This window comes from Pantherophis guttatus, chromosome 13, assembly GCF_059756535.1.
Source record: "Pantherophis guttatus breed Tessera chromosome 13, ASM5975653v1, whole genome shotgun sequence".
Classification (NCBI taxonomy): Eukaryota; Metazoa; Chordata; class Lepidosauria; order Squamata; family Colubridae; genus Pantherophis; species Pantherophis guttatus.
Genome location: NC_142075.1, coordinates 17,318,673 through 17,344,862, shown reverse-complemented (window position 1 = coordinate 17,344,862; position 26,190 = coordinate 17,318,673). Strand labels below are relative to the sequence as shown.

Sequence of the window (26,190 nt, the reverse complement as noted above, 5' to 3'; positions counted from 1 at the left end):
TAGTCCAGATATAGAAATAGAGAAATTTCCAAGGGGGAGGGTAGACGTCATGCAAAATCCCATGCACTGAGACATGACACAGTGCAACATTAATATCATTCTGCTATGAGAGCTTAAGAGAAGGTGTACTGCATATAACTATTCTGACAAATTGTTTAATAGAGCAGAATTCAAGTATTAACTATGCATATTAATTTTATTGGCCTGGCATTTAAATAAAAGATTTACTTACAAGAAGCTCAAACATCCCATTTATGCATTAGTTTAATCCAAAATAAGGTAAAGGTAAAGGTTCCTCTCGCACATATGTGCTAGTCATTCCTGACTCTAGGGGGCGGCACTCATTTCCATTTCAAACCCGAAGAGCCAGCGCTGTCCGAAGAAGCCATCTCCGTGGTCATGTGGCCGGCAGGACTCAACGCCAAAGGCGCATGGAACTCTGTTACCTTCCCACCAAAGGTGATCCCTATTTTTCTACTTGCATTTTTTACGTGCTTTAAAACTGCTAGGTTGGCAGAAGCTGGGACAAGTAACGGGAGCTCACTCCGTTACACGGCACTAGGGATTCGAACCGCTGAGCTGCCGACCTTTCGATCGACAAGCTCAGCGTCTTAGCCACTGAGCCACTGCGTCCAAAATACTGAATGAATAAACCAGGACAAGCAGACTGTTGGAAGTCACCTCACTTAAGGTGGGGGAAAAAAACAAGGGAATTGTTTTCATACATAAAACACTTTAGTGGAACTACATCCCTCCAGAAGTTGTGGATGCTCCAACACTGGAAGTTTTTAAGAAGAGATGGGACAACCATTTGTTTGAAATGGTAAAGGGTTTCCTGCTTGAACAGGGGGTTCAACTAGAAGACCTCCAAGGTCAACTCTGTTATTCTGCTGTTCAATTATTTTTACCTTAAGCACAATGCAAGCAAACGTCTTAGCAGACTCCAGCTCTCTCAGTGTAGCAATCTATCTCTTAAGGGAGGGGAGAAGGGATATCCAATGCATGAGTTACCTTCACTTCCATTTTTATTTTCTTCTTTGAAGCATCCTGGGATTCAGGAGATGATGTTACATCCACTTGAAAACCAGAAGAAAAGAAACTAAGAATTTAAAACATCTTCCCAGATATACTGTAAAATACAGTTCCCATTTTGTGGGAAAACATTTACCTATATTTTCAAGCGGGCGCAATTAAGACATCTTAAAATAATTGAAGTGATTGGACAATGTGAGAAGACAGATGAGCTTTGTTATGATTCCTAAAGTTAACACCTGAATATAAGCAATTGCCCAAAGCCTCAGATCCAAATATTAATCATGCTGTTCTATTCATTAATCAAAAATTAAGTTTCACTGAGTCCAACAGCACTTAAGCTCTAGGCCACTGAAAATATGCTTGTGCTTGATATATACACAGACATGCACAGTGCACACACATATACATCAGTGGTGAAATCCAAATTTTTTTACTACCGGTTCTGTGGGGAGGCTTGGTGAGCGTGGTGTGGCTTGGTGGGTGTGGCTTGGTGGGCGTGGCAGAAGGATACTGCAAAATATCCATTCCCACCCCACTCTGGGGCCAGCCAGAGGTGGTATTTGCCAGTTCTCCGAACTACTCAAAATTTCCGCTACCAGTTCTCCGAACTGCTCCAAATTTCCGCTATCGGCTCTCCAGAACCTGTCAGAACCTGCTGGATTTCACCCCTGATATACATGTATAAACACACATATATACAGAGACACATATATACAACCAGGAATTAGGAAGGCATCAGTCCAAGTGACTTCAGTCCAAGTATGTACAAAAATGACTTCTGTGGAAAGCAAGAGCAACTATAATGTTCAGTAGAACATCTCCTTAAAGAATATTCCTACAAAAGACTGTGTTTTAAATCCACTTTGGCCACTGAAGGGAAAAGTTTCCCTGCTGTTGCTGCTATGAGCCAGACCACAATTTTTGAGCCTAATTTTCTGATCACCATCAACTCTACCAAATAGGACACATCTGCTTTCTTTCTAGGCAAGTGCCAAGTATCTGCTGGCCTACAAACAGGACATGGTGGAGACTTTGCTTGAATCCTTGGCATGGTAGCCAGGGCAGTTAAGTGAATGCAGGGTCGCTGATTTGGAAATGTCTAAATGTATCCCAGAAAAATTTACACTGCTGTGTTTAAAAAGAAAATCTAATCACATCAGCATAGCAAGATAACATATCATTCTTTGCCAGAATGGATCCTAAGATAAATACAAATATTCCAGTAATCATAAGTTAAATATGTATTTACATATTAAACACATATTTAATATGTATTTAATATGTATAATTTAATTTAATATTTAAGTATCAACAGTAGAGTCCTTCAAGTTTCTAGGTTCTATCATATCTCAAGACTTAAAATACCTAACATCAAAAACATCATCAAAAAAGCTCAACAAAGAAAGTTATTTCTGCGCCAGCTCAGAAAGCTCAAACTGCCCAAAGAGCTGCTGATTCAGTTCTACAGAGGAATTATTGCATCTGTCATCTGCACCTCCATAACTGTCTGGTTTGGCTCTGCAACCCAACAAGACAAACACAGACTTCAACGGATAATTAGAAGCGCAGAAAAAACAATTACTACCAGCTTGCCTTCCACTGAGAAGCTGTATACTGTACGAGTCAAAAAGAGGGCTATGAAAATATCTACAGATCCCTCACATCCTGGACATAAATTGTTTCAACTTCTACCTTTGAATGTATTTTATTCTTCTTATGTACACTGAGAGCATATAAACCTAAGACAAATTCCTTGTGTGTCCAATCACACTTGACCAATAAAGAATTCTATTCTATTCTATTCTATTCTATTCTATTCTATTCTATTCTATTCTATTCTATTCTATTCTATTCTAAATAAGAGCAATATGATAGCCTAGGGACTTGTACGAAAGAAATAGAGAGATATGTTAGCTGGTATAATCAAGTGTGATGATCAAATTCTGAGAAGGCATTATTAGATATAGAACTGTTTTGACATTGCCTTTTAGACGTTATTAAATGATATTTATGGACGTTCTCAGTCATCCAGGTCATGGTTGCCTCAAAGGTGCTTTTTCAAAAGGCCACTGGACTTTGTTTTTCCTTGAAGACGTTTTGCTTCTCATCCAAGAGGCTTAAGCAGTTCTAGAAGGTTCCGCACTCATTTGCACTATTCAGGTGATCCTGAGGGCACAGATAAACCTCCAACTGGCTTCAATGATTCTCAGAAAGAATGCTAATGCCCAGATGACTGCAAAGAATATAAATCCTTCCATTCTCCATCATTCAGTCAGAACTGAAGAAGCTTCTTGGATAAGAAGCAAAATGCCTTAAAGTCCAGTTACCTTTTGAAAAAGCATCTTTGGGACTCTGTGCGCGCTCATGCGCAGTGCACGCCAGATGCACGCTGTGTGTGCATGCACACTGCACACTAGATGCACACTGTGCACGCATATGTGCAGTCCACACCAAATGTGCACTTTGTGCAGAAAAAGGAGCCGTTTGAAGGTAAGTAGAACAGCGAGGGGGGGGAACAGCTGTGCTGCGCAGGATTTCTTGCTTTCTAGCGAATCTAAATCACGCGGCACAGCTGATCATCGGAAATACCGCTTTGGATGAACCAGTAGCTTTTTTTTACTACCGACAGATTTTATCGCTACCGGTTTGCCTGAACCGGTGCAAACCAGTAGGATTTCACCACTGGGTTGGACCAGATGATCTCCAAGGTCCCTCCCAGCTCTGTTATTCTAAGTTCTAAAATTAACTGATACTGATTCCCCTCTGCCCCCCCCCCCAATGGACTTATTGGCTAAGAGACAGAATTACCTTGTCCTGGCTCCTCATCTATTTCTGATTTTTCTGATTCCAGTGTAAATATATGTTTAGCATGCTCCTGGACTTGTAGTTTGCACTCATCTATTCTTTTTTCCAACCTGGAAATAATTTCATAGGGCATCGGAGCATTATCATAAAGATACCGGGCAACAGTATCCACAGAGTAGTCATTTTTTATCCGGGAAACCAAGGGATAAGGATTCTCATCTGGCAAGTATGGGACTCTTGGCCAATCATCCTGCAAAGAACAGCAATTATAAAATAAATGTTAAGCAGAAATAATGTTACCGTGTTTCCCCGAAAATAAGACCCTGTCTTATATTTTTTTGAACCCTGAAATAAGTGCTTGGCCTTATTGCCATGCGCTCAAAAGCCCAATTGGACTTATTATCAGGGGATGTCTTATTTTGGGGAAAACAGGGTAAGTGTGTGTTTTATACATGGAGTCGTGAAGTACAGGCAGTCCTTGACTTATAACCCTTCATTTAAGTGTCTTCTAAAGTTACAACGGCGCTGAAAAAAAAGGACCAATGGCTGGTTTCCATACTTAGGACCGCTGAAGTATCCCCATGGTCATGTGATCCAAATTCAGCCATTTGCAACTGACTCATGACAGTTGCAGTGTCCCGGGGGTCATGTGATCACTTTTTGCAAACTTGCGACAGTCAAAGTCAGTGGAGAAGCCAGATTTGCTTAACAACCGTGTTGCTAACTTAACCACTGCAGTAATTCACTTAACAACTGTGGCAAGAAAGTTCATAACATGGGGCAAAACTCACTTAGCAAATGTCTTGCTCAGCAACAGAAATGTTGGGCTCAGCTGTGGTTGTTAAGTCAAGGACTATCTGTATAACACCTAACACTGGAAAATTTTTCCAAGCTATGTTTCCCCATTGCTGATAGCAAAAATAAAGAGATGTATTGAATCTATAATTCACATTATACCGTATTTTTCAGAGTATAAGATGCTCCGGAGTATAAGACGCACCTTATTTTCGGGGGAGGAAAATAAGAAAAAAAAATCTGCTTGAGGGGCTCTCCGTTTGAGAAGCTGCGTTTGCAGCCTCCAAAAACTCCAAAGGCTCCGTTTGCAAAGGAGCTTCTCTTTGCAAAGGGAGCCTCTCAAACGGACCTTTTGGAGGCTGTTTGAGAGACTGTGTGGGAGGCTGAATTTGCAGTCTCCAAAAGCTCCAAAAGGGTGGGGGCCCTATTTTTTCTTTCACACAGCATTTCCTAATTACCTTTCAGAAGTTCCATGATAAGCTGTCCAGCATTAACCATCATACCTGCTTCTATTCTTTCTTTGCTGAGCTCTGATGGTTAATCTATAACAGGGGGAATCTAAAGCTCTCCAAATGTTTCGAACTACACAATAACCATCCCTGATGTTTATTGTTACTACTTTTAATGAAATTTTCATACCATTTCCCATGCACTCAAAGTACTATTAAAATTATTTCATAAACATACATACCAAATTGAAAAAGGCCAAAAATTCATCAAATGTACCAGGAAGTTCTACAGTTTCCTATAAACACATAAAGATACACGTCTTATAAAATAAAGCAGACCTGGTTATACTATAGCATACTTACTCCTTTCAGTACTAGTAAACCTGCAAATTGGGTTTTGCTAATCTAATACTCTGAAGAAATATTATAATCAAAGAAATAAAATTTAAAATATGTGGACTATTCTGATCAGATTCATATGAAATAGTCAGCTATCTTACTGTTTCTTGTAAACCTTACATACATATGAACTACTAGGCCCATGATAGCGAACCTATGGCATGCGTGCCGGAAGTGGCACACAGTGCCATCTTTCCAGGTACGCCAGCTGTCGCCATTCGCACCAGGAAGCTGAGCTTCCAGTTTCTGGCACACGCATACGCGCTGGCCAGCTGGTCTTCATGTGCGTATGTGCGCCAGAAACCGAAGACCAGGTGATTGGCACACAAGAGCATACTGGAAGCTCAGCTTCCTGGCACGCGCATGAGCACTGGGAAACGGCTCTTCCCGTTTCCAGCACCCCACCCCCCCGCACACGCACACGCACTCCCATTTTGGCACTTGGCGCCGAAAAGGTTCGCCAACACTGTACTAGGCCATTTTGGTTTAAAGAATTCTGGCTTAGTATTATATGTAAACCAAGCCCTTGTATCTCAAATCCTGGGTACACAATCATCCAAAATGTTGACAGAACACTGCAAGGTTTTCTTCTGACTTGTTTGGGGAAAATCTACTTATTTTTATTGAAATATTATACGTTGCCAGCAATTTCAGAAATGAAGACTAAACATCAAAACATTGCCTTTGCCACTTTGATGAATTTTGATGTGGTTATGTTCATGTATTGCCATCAAAGACTGAAGTATAACTGAGCATAACACTTGGCATAGCATAAGTACATAATGACATTTTGCCCAGACATACTGAGCATACCATGGCTAAAATAAATATGTGAACACGGGACATTTCTTTGTTATTTCTGAAACGGGGGGGTGGGTGGGGGGGAAGTCAGCAATGTTATTTTAAAAACTTCTCATTCTCATTTTGAATTGATCCATAAGACCTTTCACCACCACCATTATCCTAATTGAGCACTCTGATTCAATAGAGTCAACCAGCTGGTTGAATTCATTTGAGGGATATGCTATTATTTTACTTACATTGAACCATTTTGTAACGCTTTGATTCCTCATATCAACAAACAACTTGTTTCTAATCGGATTTTTGTTTTTTCTTCATGTATCAGTCTGGCAGAGCAATAAACATCCCATAGCAAATGGTGAGATAGCTTGTTCTCAATATGACTTGTGTTCACACACAACATGCTTCATTAATTCAGATAAAAATCTAGGGGCTGTACCTGTACCACAAACTAAACTTGGTTAGTATGTGTCTTGAGTGCAATGCAAACATGGCTTTTTTAAAAACAGTAACAGAGTTGGAAGGGACCTTAGAGGTCATCTAGTCCAACACCCTGCTTAGGCAGGAAACCTTTCACCATGTATGGTGTAGAAGGAAACAACCCCCCCCCCAAAAAAAACCCTAATTATGTCACAAGCTTTGTAACCCAGGAACTGAACATTGCAAGTCTTGGCTGCAAATGTCCTTCCAGCCTCTTTCGAGAGCCCCAAACAAGTGTTGCCCGTCCTCCCTCCCTCCCTGCGGAGGGGAAGGGCAGCCTCGGATTTAAGCCTCCGACCTCAGAAAGCTCAAACTGCCCAAGGAGCTGCTGATACAGCTCTACAGAGGAACTACTGAGTCTGTCATCTGCACCTCCATAACTGTCTGGTTTGGTTCTGCAACCCAACAAGACAGACACAGACTTCAGAGGAGAATTAGAACTGCAGAAAAAACAATGGCTATCAACCTGCCTTCCATTGAGGACTTGTATACTGCACGAGTCAAAAAGAGGGCTGTGAAAATATCTAGACCCCTCGCATCCTGGACATAAACTGTTTCAACTCCTACCCTCAAAACGACACAAGGACAGTTTTTTCTCAAATGCCATCACTCTGCTAAACAAATAATTCCCTCAACACTGTCAAACTAATTACTAAGTCTGCATTACTATTACTATTAATCTTCTCATCGTTCCCATCACCCAACTCCTTCCACTTATGACTGTATGACTGTAACTTTGTTGCTTGCAGCCTTACAATTTATATTGATATCATTTCCTAGTATGATTCCATTGCTTATTTGTACCTTAGGACTATCACTAAGTGTTGTATCTTTTTATTCTTGATGAATGTATTTTATTCTCCTTATGTACACTGACAGCATATGCACCAAAGACAAATTCCTTGTGTGTCCAATCACACTTGGCCAACAAAGTATTCTATTCTATTCTATTCTATTCTATTCTATTCTATTCTATTCTATTCTATTCTATTCTGATGATTCTTGATGAACGTATCTTGTGTTTTTATGTACACTGAGAGCATATGCACCAAAGACAAATTCCTTATGTGTCCAATCACTTGGCCAATAAAGAATCCTCTCCTCTTCTCTTCTCCTCTATTCTATGATTCTTGACGAATATATCTTTTCTTTTATGTACACTGAGAGCATATGCACCAAAGACAAATTCCTTGTGTGTCCAGTCACACTTGGCCAATAAAGAATTCTATTCTATTCTATTCTATTCTATTCTATTCTATTCTATTCTATTCTATTCTATTCTATTCTATTCTATTCTATTCAGTCTCCGACCTTGATAAAAGAATGCTTGTAGGAGGAAAGAGTCAGTGTGCGAGGTCGCTCGCCCATTCCCAAGCAAAGCTACCGCCTTCTCGCCCTCGCCAGCCCGAATCCTTCCAGAGACTGCAGCTGCAGCAACAGCAGAACGCCCCGCCCTTCCAACGGACCTTTTCTTGGCGTTGCTAAGGCGCCCTAGCAACCGCCTGTCTCCGCCTCCGCGGTCCGGCACTTTCGATCCTTCCGGCTTTCCCCCGTTACCCCCGGCGCTCAGGTTCCGCCAATGTGCGCGACGCGCCTGTCCTAGAGGAAGCGGGTGGGAGGTGGAGAGAAGACACGCGATCCTTCCGCGAGGTTCGCTTTCGCGTCCGCTCGTGGGAGGCGTGCTTGCAATAGATCTCTCTCCCCCACACACACCCGCTCCCAACGCCAAGAGGAGTCCCTGGGCATTGCTTTGCAAAATGGCGGTGGGTTTCCTTATGGATATGGATGGGTGCGAGAAGTGGGCTTGGGTTTGGGGAGAGAGATGGGGAGGCTGGGGCAGCAATCCCCTGCACCCCCAGCCCCCCAGCCCCGGATCCCTGTGCATGGTTTACTAAGTTGCAAAAAAAAAAAAACAGTTGTAGGAGGAGGGGGGATCTCCAGAAGTTGCTACTGGGAGTTGCAAGGTGATAAGTTAGTGATGGTTCCTAAACTTAACCTGCATGATTGTCCAGAAGAAGAGCTGTGCTGGTTTGTTGCAGAGGTTTGGTGACTTTTTTGAGGACTAAACCCAACCTGGGTTAAAAATTTGTTGGTGGAGTGGGAAATGACCTTACCATAGAACAATGTTTCTCAACCTTAGTAGCTTGAAGATGGGTGGACTTCAACTCCCAGAATGCCCCAGCCAGCAGCGCTGGCTGGGGGATTCTGAGAGTTGAAGTCCACCCATCTTCAAGCTTCCAAGGTTGAGAAACACTGCCATAGAACCACTGAATCAAATGGACTGCCTCTATCAGAGTTTCCCAACTGCCAGAATTCCCCATCCGTCATGTTGGAAGTGGAATTGTGAATTGAAGTCTAGCCTTGCCAGCTGGGGAATTCTGAGATTTGAAGTTCACACATGGACTGAGGAACACTGACCTAGATGTTACCGCAATCTATTAAGTTACCGGTATATATATACCGGTAACTTAATAGATATATAACTATTTCTATATATAACTATTTCCAACAGAAGCAGAGCACTCTTTTCACTTAATGTTTATATCTTCTTTGAGGTCGCTGAGACGGATATAATTGGCTTCGCTGGTTGTCCTCAGCAAAATATCTGATGGGAATCCAACCGTGGTAGCATGCAAGTCATGGTTTGGGGGCAAAGGATGTTAATGAACCCAGCCAATTGGAGTTTAGCGCTATCTAACAAAGCACTAAATCTTTGTTGCGAAATCCTGTTGTCAGGATTTTGGCAGCCCACTTATGGTAGCCTAGGGCAGTGAATAACTTATGTTTAAAGCAAACTATAGTTAAAAGAGCAATGTGAAACTGCATTGTGTGGCAAAGAGTGCTCAGTTTAGTTTAGTGGTCAAGTGAGATTTAAATTTGGTTCTCTCTAGAAGTAGGATTGACTGATACTTGGGTTGAACTATTCAGTTGTATAAAGCATGTCTTACTTCCAGTTAGCAAAGTGGTCAGGACATTCTTATTTGTTAGATTTTTATGGTTCTGGAAAACATAGATGAAATTTATCCCTTTCTCTGTCAGCAGCATTTTTCCCTGTGGTGATAAGGAAAGCTGCCACTAGTTGTTTAATATAAGGTGGCCAGGAATGCGTAACAGATTAATTAATTTCCTGCTCTTGGACTAAGGAATCCATGTGGTTAGAAAATTTTGCCCAAACCTAAGCAACTTTCTTCACTTACCTGCCAAGCTTTCTCCGGCAAACTGTCTCAGAATATTCTCATTCCAGGGAGAAAGAGCTGATACTGCAAAAGCAGAAATGGGGCTTGTTACACAAAAGCCACAAATACATTTTTGTTATTATCCCTTTAATAGGTATCATTTTAGAAGTAATGGTTATTTTATAAACTGCAAAAGGTTGGCAGGTAAATCAACGAAATGAACTACTACCCCGTGATCTGTGTTTGCAGCCAAAAACATGGCTGCCATTATATTCTATATATTCTTAATATAGTAAAACATATTATACATGTAAAGTAAATACCCAAACACTTGTCATACAAGTTAAGTCTCTATTAATGAATAATATTACTAAGATACTGCAATATGAAACATAAAAACTTTATGCTATTAAGCTTCACATTAGATTGATTCTTATACCTTACCACTTATACCACTTAACCTAGAACAGATGTGGAGAAACATCAATTGTGCAGTCCTTGGGTTAGATCCAGACAGGTTGGCAGAAGATCAAGCTTCTACCTGCATGTCTCTGTTGTTTAGGATCTCTCTGTGTCTGTCTCCCACCCACACATTTTAAATTTCAGCCCTAACTCTTTATGTTCAGCGCTGCTGGAGAATAGTTTTCCCTAGTCTGATTCATCAAGATTTCTATTCTCTCTAAGAATACGTATCTAAAATTATACTTGAAAGCTATTCTTGCATTGTTTATCTTTAACAGTTCCAAGGATATCATTCATCTGAAATATATCATTAAATTCATCTCCCATTAAAAAAAGCAGACCAAGATAAACCAGGAAATGAAAAGAAATGCCGAGTGTTTGCGAAATCAAGATACACTGACTGCATCCATGTTACAAGAGACCCCGTTTGACAACTTGTGTCTGACATCTCAAGCTATTCTTGAGAGAGCCCAAAAACAAGGAAGATCAAAATGCCCCAGATGTCACGGATCGAGGATGTTCTACTGTTATTCATGTTATGTTCCAGTTGAAACTGTTCCCGTTGAAGATATTCCTATTGTGAAGGTTAGTACAGGGGATCTGAAGAGGGGGAAGGTCAGTGTTCTTTGGTCATTTTATATCAAATTTCCCAGAAAGTTATTCTAATAGATGAAATAGATAAAGGTGGAGTTTAACCTACTCTTGTCTTTTGTGCCAAAAACTAATAAGTGCCATAACCATACAGCTGCTTTAGTGAAAATAGAGCAGGTCAAAATAGCCCAGTGCCACTTGGATGTCTTTCCTAGCCAAGATTTCTACCCAAACGTTGGCATCTCTGTAGAACGGGTGAGGAACTATGCCCCTTTATGACCTGTGGACTTCAACTCCCAGAATTCCTGAGCCAGCCATGGTTTTCAGGGTTTACCAAGTTGCGGCTGTTGCAGCATCCCTGGGGTCAGCACGCATTTACAACATGCTGGCTCAGGAATTCTGGGAGTTGAAGTCCACATGTCATAAAGAGGCCATAGTTCTCCACCCATACGGTAGATGATCATGGAAAAGATGCCTACCCAAACTTGTCCCAAAGGCAGCCTTTGATTTGAGTTATTCAAATAGTAGCTTCTTTTTAATTGTAGTATTCAATTTCATGGTGTTTTTGTTCTTTTCCATTGATTATTTTGCTGAAAATTGCAATTGTAACTGGTGCAAATCATGTATTATACTCTGATATCCAGAGTGGAATGCATGGTTGAGCAAATGTATTTATTTAGAATAGAATAGAAGAATAGAATAGAATTTTATTGGCCAAGTGTGATTGAACATACAAGGAATTTGTCTTGGTGCATATGTTCTCAGTGTACATAAAAGAAAAAATACGTTCATCAAGGCACAACACTTAATGATAGTCACAGGGTACAAATAAGCAATCAAATCATATTAGGAAACAGTCAATATAAATTGTAAGGATACAAGCAACAAAGTTACAGTTTGAATTTATGGTTGAATTTGGGGCTGAATTGAATTTTGATGCACTTTCTGGGTTCGTTGTTTAAGCTTCCCTTGAAGATTGATATAATCAAGCATCCCAATGAAACAGATGGCAAAAGTACAGCTGTACACGCCAAGCTTCTGGCATCTGAAGATGTTACCATTTATACATATCCGTGTATTCCTGACTATGAAGAAATGCAGCATGAAGTAAGAGTCTGTCTATATGTAGCACTACAGCAAGGCCTTTTGTTTCTCACTGCCACTATTGCTACTATTAAATATGCAGTGTTTAGCATTGTTTTGCACGTACGAGAGCAAATAATCAATGTATTTGTCCAGGAATTCATGAAGTAGGACTTATTGCTTATTTGTATTCACAGAAGTGAGTTCCACGTCTTGGCTTATTTTTAAGAGTACAAGCATTTTTGCAAGAATTTTCCTGAGAGTACAGGTAATTCTCGCTTACCAAGCACCTGTTCAGCAACTGTTCAAAGTGACGAAGTTGCTGGAAAATGTGATTTACAACTGGTCCTTGCCAGTTGCGGCAAGTTGCGGTTCTTGCCCTGTCCCTGGGGGTCAGCACACATCTACAACAGCCACAGAGTCACACGGTTGTGTGATTGCCATTTGCAACTTTCATAGGCAGCTTCCAACAAGCAGAGTCAATGGGGAAGCCAGCAGGAAGTCACTAGTCACAGTCATGGGATGTTGCATTTGATGACCCCCTTAGTGATGGGAGTTACTGGTTCCTATTGCGGTCAGTAAGAGAGGACTACCTGTACAGATGGCCTAAAGCCAAAATGACAACAGGGACTATTCCTAAGAGGGTGGATCAGCATGTCAGCCTGTTAGATGAAATAAAAGTTTCGCAGGGTTTTAACATTTTCTCGTATTTGTTTAAACAATGTTGTTGGTAAATGTTACACAGATTGTATTTTCAGAAATAATGGTGGAAGCACAATTTTAAAATAGATTGATTGGGAGAAATAGGAGTTGCCTTGTGGCTGAGGCTAATCTAGATCTCACGAAGGTTTTTTTCACCCCATTTTTAGATTGCACTTATTTTTCCTGGACCTAATTCAGTTTCAATAAGCAACATTCCTCTCTCTTTGCAAACAAAATGTAAGACGGATACCAAGGGCTTATCAGCAGAACCAGCACCCAAGTGTGCAAAATTGGAGCCAAGCCACAGTAGACTCATGAGTGAAGATAAATTGTCCAAGAGCGAAAATGCACTGAAAAAAATTGTATTTATCGACAGTACATGGAATCAGACAAACAAAATAATCACAGATGAGCGGCTCCAAGGTATTATGTTTATGAATGGAAACGAATCTTGGGAATTGTTCTAGGTATAGCGGAGAGCTGTTACCAGGAATAAATACCTCCTCTCTACTCTCATTTTTCTTCCAAAAGTTTTGCTTTTCAAAAACTAGTGCGCTGCAACACTGCATAACATTTTTGTACTCCAGTCAGATACTACTGCATTTTAGGAAAGAAAGGGTTTTAGAGAAAAAAAGAGGACTTATCTAGCCGCACTTTGAAAATACAGTGGAAATTACCGTATAAATCTGCCTACATATGTCTTAATCAGGCTTATCCTTGTTTGTAATGCTTTGGAGAAACCTGTTAACAATTTGCTACAAATAGTTTTTTCACAGTCTTTTGTGTAATTAAATGCCTACATTGTTATCTTTGGTTTTCCTCACTCTGCAGGGTTGCTACAAATTGAGCTGAAATCTAAGAAAACCTGCTTTTGGCGCCATCAGAAAGGAAAACCAGAAACTTACCTCTCTACCATTGAAGCAATTTATTACTTTCTAGTAGACTATCACAAGGAGGTCTTAAAAGAAAAATATGATGGACAATACGACAATTTGCTTTTTTTCTTCTCATTTATGTACAAGCTGATCAGGAAAGCCAGGGATTCTGCAGGAAAAAAGTGAAGTGTTCCTCATGCAAATGGGATCCATTATCCTTTAAAACGAATTAAGATTTGAATGGCTGAAACTGACTTACAAATAGAATGCTTATAGTTATTGTCTTTTAAATTTAAACTAAATCCAAACTTACACATACAAAGCTTAAAACTGTTAAGGGAAGATTATCTGAAACAAACCTGGACTTGTGGCATCTAAATAGAATTTTTTTTCCCTTATTTATTGAACAACAAAATTACCAGCTTGAAGTTTGTATTTAAAGATAGCAGAAACTTCATTTGTTAGTTTCGTTATGCAGGGCTACTCTTTGGACTATCGAAGAAGAAATCACTCTTGGTGACTTTACTATCTATTAAAAATTACTAGACTAATTACTTCCCAATTCCACCCCCAAAGGGAAGACAGACTAATATGTCAGCTGTATTCTAGCAGTAAACATGATTAGGACTGAATTAAGTTGCCAAATTGCTTAAATAAGGTTAGAAAACGTATGTTCCACGGATTGTTTATAGGTCTGAACCAAGGTTTCCTTCTAAAGCAGGAATGACCAACCTTGACACCTTTAAGACCTATGGGGGGATAGGTCTGGAATTCAACTCCCAGAATTCCCCAGCCAGCCTTGTTTCTGTAGTGCTTCCTTACTTTTGCTGCATAGCAAACTTCAGAAAAAGTTGACATTTCTACACCAGAGATAGGGTACTTTCTGGAGGAAGAGTGTTTCTCAACCTACAAGGGACATGATTAACATTTCCTCGCTTTTTGTGAGTTTTTTTTTAATGAGCGCATTACAATTGCCTAATGCCTAATGTCAAAAGATTAAGGCACCTATTATAATGCCTAATATTAGAAAATAAAACTTTGCCATCAAAAATTGGCAGTCTTGATTAAAGCTCAAGGATGGTCTATCTGTGATGTCTAGAAGATACCATTAGTTATCTTGCTTGGTACTTCTAGATATTACAGTCCTTTTTAAATTTCATCTTTATTTATGGAAGCCAGCATAAGGATCGGTGCTTACGCTTTCTTTGCACAGGAACATACCATTTGCTCCTAAGATTGCAGCAAAATAACAATTTCAGAAGTTCAAGGCAAAATATGCAGTCCTTATAAGGTATAAACCTAGCTGCAATCAAACATGGATAAAAGCTACAATAAAGCACATTAGAGGATGGATCGTGCATCTTAAATCTTACATGTTGTATAAAGCTGCATATGTTGTTAGTTGCAAAGTTGTGTCCAACCCAACGTGACCCCATGCACCCCAAAGGATGGTAGAGGACAGGAAGGCCTGGAGGGAAGTTGTCCATGGGATCGCGATGGGCCGAAAGCTGCATATGTAATGATTCAAATGATAAATTCCTTTTGGAGACATCTGTTTAATAAACCCCAAAAAACCTAATGCTTTTATTGTCCATAGTTCTATTATTACTTATTTCTACTGTCACGAGAAGGGCATCGTGGCTTTGTGTTACAATAATCTAGCCCTGAAAGACATTCATGGTGTCTTCCAGATCTTATTTCCTTGAAACATTTGCAAATTATTTAGAAGTTGAGACAGAGAAACCGCTTATGTAAACAAATGTTGAATTGATTTTAGGGTTTTTGCTTTAAACCCCACGCACCAATCAAGTTCTGATACTCAGAAGAACATATTCAGATATACAGATAGAAATAGTCACACAGGGGATGACAAGGGTTTGTGCTTTGCCTAATGTCGAAAGTTTTTTTTTTTAAAGAATTAAGGAGGAAAGGAAGAAGAGTGGAACAGAAGAGAGATTTGGTGTCTAACCCAGGATATCCATGCCATTAAATTTGTACGTTTAATTCACCCACTGGTTTTCAGATTTCTCTGAATTCCAATAAAGGAGATTATTTCAGGGTTGAAATGAGGGGCCCTTGTTTCTCTGAATTCATACCATGCCCTGCTCACTTCAGAAGTCAAGTGTTCTGCTGAAATATAGTGCCAAACAGCAATCTGTCCCACAATCTGCTTGTTATGGGAGTCTTTTCTGTTATTATCTTCTTTTTCCACTGCTCTGTAAATTCTTTAAACCTGTAAGGTGATATTATCAAGTGGAGAAAATTTACTATAGGACAGCACAGATGCATGGTTAACAGCAACAAAGGAACTTTTATTAAATAACTTTATAAAATGATTTTGATCCAGGTTCACTCGTTACCACAAATTGCTTTTATCCCATCATTGCTAGCCTTACTCCATCTTAACATTATTCCTAACCTGTCATCCTAACAGAAGTATTACCAGTCTTACACCCTGAAGCTCCTCAGACCTTTTCTTCAACTTGCACTTCCCAAATCTCTCTTCCCCAAGCCCATCCATTGCTGTCCTTTGATTGACCATCCTGCCACTTATTCTTCACAAGCTATCACTATTACACCCTAGAGCAGACAAGTCAAACCCTAGATCCATAGCCACCACTTCCTCCACAAGATCCCTCTCTTTTGGTGATGGAATGTCCTCTCCAGAGGACTAAATCTGGCCCAGAAATGATCACTTGTCTCTTTTATTGTACAGGTTAAAAATGTCATAGCAATGTTAAGCGAAACAAGTAGATTATTGGATGGATGGATGGATGGATGGATGGATGGATGGATGGATGGATGGATTTTCACCCATATAAAGACACAGAAACCACTCATTTCTCATATGAGTTAGATTCTCCTATTTATCTTTCTGACAATGTATATACATAAGAGATTATGTCCATTATCAAAGGATACAAATAATTGGCACCAGCCTGTTAGACGTTCCATTGATTTCAAGGTCTTCAATAAACACAATCAAATTAAAAGGTACATAATAACACTTATCACTGGATGATGCCTTAGAATGACCGGAAGCACTAATGGCTAAAAGAATCTCGAATTTTGGATTGTAAAGCATCACAGGTTTTCTTTGCATCTCCGAGCAACATCGAAGTGTTTGGTTTATAAAAAATGGGATTGTCGACAGCAGCATACCCAACTCCCAGGGTGCGCTTCATGACAATGACCTGGTGGACAAACCAAATGACATAAGAGTGAGTTCAACTATTTCTTGCCTTTTCTCGAAAAAGCTAGTTAAAAACATAGCCTGCCTTAAGAAGCGTACAGTATACAAATTGGTTAAATATTTAGATGTGGTTTACACCACCACCACTGCAAGGATATGCAGAAAAGACTTTTAACAGAAGTCTGTAGATTTTTCACTGGGATAAGAATGAAACAGAAATTCACATACAATATTATAAAATCGTAAAATTGGAAGAGACCATTAGGGTGAGTCCAAACTCCTGCCAAAGCAGGAATTAAGTAAAATTGAATTAAATTAATGTCAATTAAATCATTCCAAGCAGATGACTTTGGTAATTGGTTCCAGTGTTGTGGAACTGCTCTTACCATTAGGAATTTATATTGGATTCCCCCCCCCCTCAATATTCAACCTGAACCTGCCTTCCTGTAATTTAACTACATTGTTTTATGTCCTGCCCATCGGGATGATGAAGAGCAGGTCTTCACCTCCTTCCATCCCTCTTTCTGATATTTGAACAGTGCTCTCCTATTCCCCATCTATCATCTTTCATGACTAAGCCTATTCTCTCCCCTCAATTCTTCCTCATGGCTTAAATTCTAAAAATACAATATTTCAGATTCTACTGTTTAGCACAAGGCAACGATCATATAACAACAACAATTTATTATTACGCACTCAGTAGTATAGTATTACTACTATAATAAAAGCACTCAGTATATATACACTTAAAACTTCTAGTATAAAATAATAAATAACAACTAAAATCTATAATAAAGCCAGTGTCAATAATACATGGTCTGACTATACAATTGTTGCAATCCCTAAACAGTGTGGCCCGTTATAGGTTCAATGTTAAAAGGGGAATGACTAAGCGGTGCAAAGGATTAGCCACATTTGTTATATAACATCTCTATGGTGGAGAAGACACATGTTTGTGATCAATCCCCAGTGCTGCTGCGCAGAATCTGGCCACCTGTGTTGTAGTTACGGACTGTTCATCCTTAAGCAGCCACTGAAGATAGGTAGTGTTGGAACCGTCAGGATACCTAGCAGTTATTGGCAGAATATGTTTTTTTCCTAATCTCCGTATAAAAGGAACATCTAAGGAGCATGTGACCCACAGTCTCTGGCTCTCCTGAGCCACCATATAGTCATAAGGATATAAGCAGGGCCCAGCTGGATCAGAATGCATTGCTGTCGAATGCAAAAACTTATTTATATTGGCAGATCTAGAGAGCTTTCCAGATTCTCCAGCAGGACATCCTCGTTTAGATTATTGTCTAATCAAATATCCTCATCTTACTTCCCAACTCGGTGTTTTTCTGAGGTCTTTTGAGTTCAGCTCTCATCATTTCCCAGCCAACATGACTGTTGACTCTGCAGTGCCAGCAAACTTTCTGTTGTGCTGTCCCTTAGATGCTAGAATAATTCCTTCTTCCAGAGAAACTGCACCTTGTGTCAACTGGAGGATTTGATGACATCAAAAGAAGTATCATAATAACAGCCTGCACTGCAACGAAGGCAACGTTTTCATATTTGGGGACAAAGACCCCTTTCTTTTTACATTGTGTGTTAGGTATTTTTTTTCCTCTAATGAAGAAACAATCACAACCCTGCCCTCTCAGTTTCTTGTTGTCGCTTACTTGTTTAGATTTCCAAACTTCCAATACAGGCATGCCGGCTATAATGGAGTTGGGATCTTCCTGTGCTGCAGAGTTCACGGTATCGTTGGCACCAATGACCAATGTCAAATCTGTATCTGAAAGTAAGAAGAAAGACCTTTCGATATGAAAAGCTTCAAAATCCAAGGGTGCCATAATTGCAATTTTAAAAAAATACACCTAAATCAGGGAAGCTCTAACGTTATTTCTGAGACTGTAAAGAAAAGCTGGAAAAGATTCTTTAGTATAGTGAGCCAGCTAACTGGTACTCAGTGTCCTCTCCATGTTGCTTACATTACTATTTGTCTGCAGAAATTGTGGCTTGTGAATAGTTTTCCCCTTTTCATGAAAAGGCTTCTAAAACAAGATCTATGCAAAATAATCTACACATGAAACCAGATACAAGATACCCAAAATGTACCGAATTTATTCAGCCTAGTCTGGGTTGCTGTGAAGATAATATGAAGTGGGATAACTTGGTTACTTTGGGGAAGAGATAAGTTAGGTCACAAATGAGGATCAGAAAGTGAGGAATGATATTATTTGGACCAGGTTACGTAGCTCAAAAGCAAAATAAAGTTCAGAACAAACCAAATAATATCATTCTTCACTTTCTGATCCTCATTTGTGACCTAACTTATCTTTTCCCCAAAGTGACCAAGTTATCCCACTTCATATTGTCTTCACAGCAACCTAGACTAGGCTGAATAAAAACACCTGGGTTTAAGATTGAGTGGGGATTCCCATTGTGGATATCCTCAATCTTATATTGACTAAAGTGAATATTAAGCCAACACCTAGAAAATCCTCTTCGCATGTAAAGCACCAGTCCCTTTCCATTTTCTCACTCTCTCTCTTTTATAGGTTCTGTTTATGCTTGTATGTATGCTTGGTATACAGAGCCTGCTTGAAATCTGTAGATTTTGCATGAATCTGTTCCATCTGAATTCAGCTGCTCTCGCAGTTTGGAGTGATTCCATGCTGGCATATTAGCCTGACAAGCCTAAGCTGTTGAATTCATCGCTGCGATGCTAATTTGAGAATTTATTTTTGGTCCAGGACTGTCACGAGTCCCTTACTGAGCCATAAAACTTGACCTCCCAAAGAGATGTCAAAGACAATTGCCTCGCCTTCTGATGGACTGCCTGAGAAAACAGACCACCTCTGAAGTCAGATGAGAAAACAGGCTTTGGAACTGAAGTGCTTCTAGCATCCAACGTAATGTGGCCAACTGTCAATCTCAGAGGACTGTCAATCTCAGAGGACCCATTCAGGAGGTTGCTTCAGGTGTGCAACTGGTTCAAGCTGGAAGGAATTCCTACAGTAGGTGCCAATTTCCAGTGTAGGGTTATTAGTATGCCAGTACAGTAGCTTACAGGGGGGACTAAGAGCAAGTGAGGTGCAGATTGCCTAGGAGATAATTATAGGGGAGAAGTAAACTGCAAGAGGAAAGCATAATTTGTCATATAGCAACATCAGTTTCACAATTACTGGAGCTACAGATTCAGCTAAAGACACTGAGCCCTGGTGGCACAATGGTTAGAATGCAGTATTGCAGGCTAACTCTGCTCACTGCCAGGAGTTCGATCCTGATAGGTTCAGGGTTGACTCAGCCTTCCATCCTTCCGAGGTCAGTAAAATGAGGACTCAGATTGTTGGGCAATATGCTGACTCTGTAAACCATTTAGAGAGGGCTGTAAAGCACTATGAAGCAATATATAAATCTAAGTGCTATTGCTATTTTGCAACCTGAAGAAAACACCATATCCACTCCTTCATTTCCGTGTATCAAAGTCATCATTTGCTGACGACCGCTTCATCATTCTTCAGCCTAACTCCAAAAGCAGGTAAAAAACAATGTTCTCGGGTGGTTGCAATGCAATGCAAACACTAAGCCGTAGTTTTGTTCGATTTTCATTCTCCTCATTCAACCCTTATCCCCTACCTGGAAAATCTTCATTAATTTCATCCATTTCCAAGACAACATCATATGGCACACCAGCTTCTGCCAGGAGGACATTCAGCTGGCCTGGCATTCGGCCTGCAACGGGATGGATGCCAAACCTGCAACCCCCAAAATAGGAAGAAATGCTGAACAAGGTTCATAGAAAGGGGAGAGATATTACTTCTTCTCTCCTCTAAGCAGGAGAAAGATAGCCAATTTGGTGTAGTGGTTAAGGCATTAGGCTAGAAACCAGGAGACAGTGAATTCTAGTCCTGCCTTAGGCACAAAACCTCCTGGGTGACTTTGGACTGGTCACTCTCCAAACTTTTGCCAAGAAAGCTGCAGAGATTTATCCAGGCATTCACCAGAAGTCAACATTGACTCAAAAGCACCCCCCAAAAAAGTAGGAGAAAAGCAGCATGATTTAGAGAGCACCTAACTTTCCTCATAAAGTTTCAAGTCAAAATCAGTATCCCCTCCCCCACGTTAAATCTATACAACTGCCATTGTGTTTTTGTTTTTTTTAATTAAAGACAAGTTTTGATTGGACTTCTAGGATGTGGCATTGTTAAAAACAGTGAAAATATAAGACATAAATTTAATAATAATTTGAGCACCACATATAGCATCTTGGCTATAGCCCCTGCCATCTATGATCAACAATAAAAACTATATATCATTTTGTCTTTCAAGACAAAATGGTTCAACAAGTTGAAAATTTTTTGGAAAACCTTCTCATTTTAGAATGCTGGCACTAAGATGCCTGCTCTAATCCCATGCAACACAAAGGGAGGATTAATTTTTATTTATTTATTCTATTTGCATACCACTGAAGAAAGGCCCAAAACAGTTTCAAACCTTCAATTAAACAACTATACCACTGAAACATCCCTGCATATATCAGGGGTGAAATGCTCCTGGTTCGGATCGGATCGCCTGATCCGGTAGCGATGGCGGTGGGTGGTTCGGAGAACTGGTAGCAGAAATCCCTGCCCCCCTCCCATGCCCAGCTGAGCAGTGCAATCATCAGAGGCTTTTTTTTTTTTTAACTTTTAAAAGCATTTTTTCTACAACCTCTTCGGCCAAAAAAATGCTTTTAAAAGTTAAAAAAAAAAGCCTCTGATGATCGGGCGGCTCAGCTGGGATCGTCAGAGCCTTTTAAAAGCATTTTTTTAACAGCCTCTTCAGCCGAAGAGGTTGTAGAAAAAATGCTTTTAAAAGAAAAAAAAGCCTCTGACGATCAGGCAACTCATCTGGGATCGTCAGAGCCTTTTAAAAGCATTTTTTTACAACTTCTTCAGTTGTAGAAGAAATGCTTTTAAAAGTAAAAAAAAAAAAAAAGTTGGCCATGCCCACCCAGTCACATTACCACCACCCCCACCAAGCCACGCCCACAGAACCGGTAGTAACAAATTTTACATTTCATCACTGGAATATATATATATACACAGTATATTGACATTGGGGTTTACTTGCCTGACTTTCTTTCCTTGTTCGTTCAGCATTTTTACCATATCAGCAATGGGGTATTGAGCTTTAGCTGCACACAAACCCCAACCTAAAGTGAGGGAGGGAAAAACTCAATCAGAACATGGAGAGTGAATCCAGAGGCTGTTAGGGGAACACTGAATGCAGAAGAAACATGCATTAAGGCTAGGGAAGTGTTAGGAAGACCATCAGACCAGACATAATAACAGAATAATACAACTGGAAGGACCTTGGAGGTCTTCTAGTTCCAACCCCTTGCTCAGGCAGGAAACCCTATATCATTTCAGACAAATGGTTGTCCAATCTCTTCTTTAAAAATTCCGGTGTGGGAACATTCAGAACTTCTGGAGGCAAGTGGTTCCACTAATTAATTGTTCTAACTGTCCGGAAGTTGCTCCTTAGTCCTAGGTTAGTCTAGGTCGCTCATGTAGAAATCTTTGGTCTTTGGTTAATTGCTCACTCTTACCTGGTGTAATGATGATAGAGTTTGCTTCTTTGATCATTTCAATGGCTTGGTCAATCCCAACTTCTGTATGCGTTCCAACCACTTCCATGGGCTTTCCTCCAGCTGTAGACGTCGTACCGTATCCACCCAAAATGACATTTGGTAAAGAGCGATTCATAGCCTGGCCAACCATAAACCATACATTAACCCAAAGCTTCCAGTGAATGAAAGATTCCAATGAATATAAAGCAAGAAACTACTCTAAGCATTCTTTACTCTGCACGGATGTAATGTATATGACAGCTTCAATTCACAACATGGCTTGCAATCCCAGAATTTAATACCCTACTTCATTCTGAAATATGGTTTCAATGTTTAGTATATCATTATAATGCTTAGACGGAAATAAAGAAAATGAACTATTTTGAAGCAAATGCCTGTTCACAGTTAATTCTTTAAGCTTTTTAAATGAGCGGCAAGAGCTGCCAACTTTCTACAGGACCCTTCCCCAGCCTGGTAGCCTTTCATGTATGGAAACGCAATTCCAATAATTGTGTGAATGGGGTCCCAAGAATTTTGAGAGTTGCAATCTACTTGGAGGACACATAAAACATCTGGAAACATTCAGGCAAGGCTGGAATATGTCTGTCACAATAGGTCCTCCTGAAATCTGTTGTGATTTACAAAGTGGGAGATTCACAAAACAGGATCCACTGAAGAAACACGTCTTGTTTCCATGAAAAAAAACGCAATGGAGCCCACCACAGAGGACCTGACCTTACCACACACATGATGTAAGACAGGATAGCTCCAGAGGAGCCAATCAACGCGCCAACGATTGTCATCAAGTTGTTGTTGAGAAGGAACCCTTCGGCGCACAAAGCCCATCCAGAGTAGCTATTCAGCACGGTGATCACCACAGGCATGTCTGCTCCACCAATGGCTGCCGTTAGTGTCACGCCCTGTGATTTTTGATACACCAAAAGAGAAAAGGTGGAGCAGATATATATAAGTTTATACAATAATATATTGAAGAACTGCAGTGGCACAGTGGTTAGAGTGCAGTACTGCAGGCTACTTCTGCTGACTGCTGGCTGCCTGGAATTTGGTAGTTCGAATCTCACCAGGCTCAAGGTTGACTCAGCCTTCCATCCTTCCGAGGTCGGTAAAATGAGAACTCAGATTGTTGGGGGAAATAGGCTGACTCTGTAAACCACTTAGAGAGGGCTGGAAAGCACTGTGAAGCGGTACAGAAGTCTAAGTGCTATTGCTATTAAGTTTCACCTTAAAATGAAAAGGAGAAAAGCTAATTCTATACTCTGATCGGCCATATTCAGACACAGAACTATGAGCAGTATCTACCCTCTTTCTGAATGTGGAGGGTATTTTCAACTCTGGTTCCCTAATGAGCAATGTTCATTACGTAAAACTAAGATCTGGAGCTGGCAAAAGAGATTATTTTGTGAGTTTCCTACAGTAGGCTGAAGAAATCAAACACATGCTAGATCAGACTTCAGCAGGTAATCTCTCTTTTTGAGTGTCCAACACATATTCTGGGCATAGTTTTACAGAAAACCAGAAGGAAGACTTGTATGGTTGCTTCCTAAGCTTGTATCAACTTGCTCTCAACCATCTTCCAACTTATCTTTGCTTCTAAGCAGGTAGAACAGACTAGTCATTGCCATGTTTATTTTCTAAGAATGCATATGGTGTTTATGTGAGACCCAAGCATATTCTTGGAAATAAAAGAAGATGCAGAATCTCCCGCCTCCCAGCCATTTTTAATTAAAACAGTCTATAAGAAAGAAGGAAATAAAATCAGGAAGAACTACAAAGTCTGGTAAGCTTCAAGGCAAGTATCAATATAGTCCTACTTTTACTTTGGATATCAAGCTGCCTACCACTATTCAGAAAGGTTGCAGCTCTTGCCTAACCCTGTTCTCAATTGTTCTGACTCAGCCATCAGCTCATCTCCAGTTTTTCATCTGCCCAATTTAAAGGAATGGGGAGTAAAGTTTTTTGACCCCTACCATTATTGAGGAGAGCCCAGAAACTCCAAGAAGGGAGGCCATGCCTCCTGTATAGCTGGAGTCTAACATAAAATAAATCATGCCTCCTACTGAAGCTGCCATCAGTCCAGCATTCAAATAATGACGACCAGGCAGGAGAAGAGGAGCAGAGTTCAACACACCTAGAAAGAAATGAGATGCAATGTTTGAAGTCAATAGTTCATTAACTCTTGGGGTATGGTGGGCTGAAAATGTGGGGAAGGTCATTTCTTTCCATCAGTGTCATGTCCTCTCACTTGCCCCAACTGACTGAAATGAAGAACTGACTTATTTGGCTGGGCAGGAAGAGACCCATTGTGGTGTACTGGGGATGCACTGGGCTAGGATTGGCTAGATCATCCAAACTAATTTTAACACTTGATCCACTGAGCTTGTCGACTGAAATGTCAGCAGTTCAGCAGTTCGAATCCCTAGTGCCATGTAACGGGGTGAGCTCCTGTTATTTGTCCCAGCTTCTGCCAACCTAGCAGTTCGAAAGCAGGTAAAAAATGCAAGTAGAAAAAATAGGAACCAGCTTTGGTGGGAAGATAAGAGCGTTCTGTGCGCCTTTGGCATTGAGTCATGCCGGCCACATGACCACGGAGACATCTTCGGACAGCGCTGGCTCTTTGGTTTTGAAACAGAGATGAGCACTGCCCCTAGAGTCAGGAATGACTAGCACATATGTGCGAGGGGAACCTTTACCTTAAATACTATTTATTTTTTTAAAAAATTCATATTAGTGGTCCGCGGGATTTAAAATTATGAATTTAATGGTCCCTGAGGTCCGAAAGGTTGATGACCCCTGTTCTAGTCCAACCCCCTCTTGATAACATGTCCAACTTTTATGGAAATTCAGTATGGATAGCATTCCTACCGCTTAAAAAAGCCATTGGTGCTATTAGGCTGAGTTCAGCAGACATATTTTAAAAAATCCACGTGTCCTGACCACGGAAGGACATACCTTGCAGTTTTCCATAGGCTACCAAAGAACCACTGAACGTTACACCTCCAATATAAGTGCCCAAGTAGGCCACGGTTTTGAGAACATTGGCGGATGGATGTAAATCAAGGTGGGGATATTCAATCATGTACTCAGCAACGCAGGTCAAAACGGCGGCCAAACCAACCAGGCTGTGAAAGGCAGCAACCAGTTGTGGGAGGTCGGAGATCTCGATACGTTTCGCAATGGTGAGACCTACAAAACGAAGCAATTGAGATCCAAGGTGAAAACAAATGGATTTTATGCTTCCTCATTCTCTTGACCCTGTATCGAAAGACAGTAAACGATGAACCTTAAGTACTCTCCCTTCTGAGGGTAAGAAAAAAAGTTACGACTGGTACGTTGTCGCTATCTAACAAAATGAAATTCAACGGTGAAAAAAACAAGGTTCTACATTTAGGCATTAAGGAAAACAAAATGCACAGGTACCGTATATGTGGTACCTTGCTCAATAGTAGTAACTGTGAGAGGGATCTTGGAGTCCTAGTGGACAATCATTTAGATATGAGCCAGCAGTGTTCAGCAGCTGCCAAAAAAGCCAACACAGTTCTGGGCTGCATAAACAGAGGGATAGAATCAAGATCATGTGAAGGGTTAATACCACTTTATAAGGCCTTGGTAAGGCCACACCTGGAATCCTGCATTCGGTTTTGGTCGCCACGATGTAAAAAAGACGTTGAGACTCTAGAAAGAGTGCAGAGAAGAGCAACAAAGATGATTAGGAGTCTGGAGG

General features: G+C 40.4%; 3 protein-coding genes across 7 annotated transcripts in view; 1 reads left to right on the top strand and 2 right to left on the bottom strand.

The window, feature by feature from the left end:
* Positions 1-8,247, bottom strand: part of FAM227B (family with sequence similarity 227 member B) — an 85,987-nt gene extending 77,740 nt beyond the window's left edge. Inside the window, exons 1-4 of one of the 4 annotated variants that reach the window (XM_087877747.1) lie at positions 8,076-8,247; positions 5,327-5,380; positions 3,844-4,090; positions 1,012-1,076 (exon numbers count right to left, since the gene is read on the bottom strand). In XM_087877747.1, the coding sequence (XP_087733873.1) occupies positions 1,012-1,076; positions 3,844-4,090; positions 5,327-5,380; positions 8,076-8,132 (423 nt within the window). In that variant the 5' untranslated portion in view covers positions 8,133-8,247. Of the gene's footprint in view, positions 1-1,011; positions 1,077-3,843; positions 4,091-5,326; positions 5,381-6,523; positions 6,724-8,075 lie in introns of those variants that run through there. The other 3 variants (XM_087877749.1, XM_087877748.1, XM_087877750.1) reach the window with 3 other exon arrangements.
* Positions 8,248-8,274: 27 nt separating this feature from the next.
* DTWD1 (DTW motif tRNA-uridine aminocarboxypropyltransferase 1) lies at positions 8,275-15,232 on the top strand. 2 transcript variants are annotated; one of them, XM_034434691.2, is made up of 5 exons: positions 8,275-8,527; positions 10,681-10,987; positions 11,957-12,100; positions 12,946-13,201; positions 13,610-15,232. In XM_034434691.2, exons 2-5 carry the CDS (start codon positions 10,760-10,762, stop codon positions 13,837-13,839), a joined length of 858 nt encoding a protein of 285 aa, XP_034290582.2. In that variant the 5' UTR covers positions 8,275-8,527; positions 10,681-10,759; the 3' UTR covers positions 13,840-15,232. The 2 variants fall into 2 exon arrangements, with proteins under 2 accessions (XP_034290582.2, XP_034290581.2); XM_034434690.2 differs by having other exon boundaries at positions 8,289-8,527; positions 10,742-10,987.
* Positions 15,233-16,493: 1,261 nt separating this feature from the next.
* LOC117675734 (NAD(P) transhydrogenase, mitochondrial-like) overlaps positions 16,494-26,190 on the bottom strand; it is a 45,253-nt gene continuing 35,556 nt past the window's right edge. The window contains exons 15-22 of the mRNA XM_034434680.3: positions 25,419-25,652; positions 24,437-24,597; positions 23,189-23,368; positions 22,428-22,587; positions 21,950-22,031; positions 20,474-20,592; positions 18,511-18,626; positions 16,494-16,847 (exon numbers count right to left, since the gene is read on the bottom strand). Of these exons, the coding sequence (XP_034290571.2) occupies positions 16,698-16,847; positions 18,511-18,626; positions 20,474-20,592; positions 21,950-22,031; positions 22,428-22,587; positions 23,189-23,368; positions 24,437-24,597; positions 25,419-25,652 (1,202 nt within the window). The 3' untranslated portion in view covers positions 16,494-16,697. The remainder of the gene's footprint in view (positions 16,848-18,510; positions 18,627-20,473; positions 20,593-21,949; positions 22,032-22,427; positions 22,588-23,188; positions 23,369-24,436; positions 24,598-25,418; positions 25,653-26,190) is intronic.

Bases quoted from the DNA above. Each gene is read 5' to 3' on its own strand.
- DTWD1 (XM_034434690.2), top strand. The intron at 10,988-11,956 runs GTTAGTACAGGG...TCGTTGTTTAAG, and splicing joins AAGATATTCCTATTGTGAAG to CTTCCCTTGAAGATTGATAT. The intron at 12,101-12,945 runs GTAAGAGTCTGT...CCCCATTTTTAG, and splicing joins ATGAAGAAATGCAGCATGAA to ATTGCACTTATTTTTCCTGG.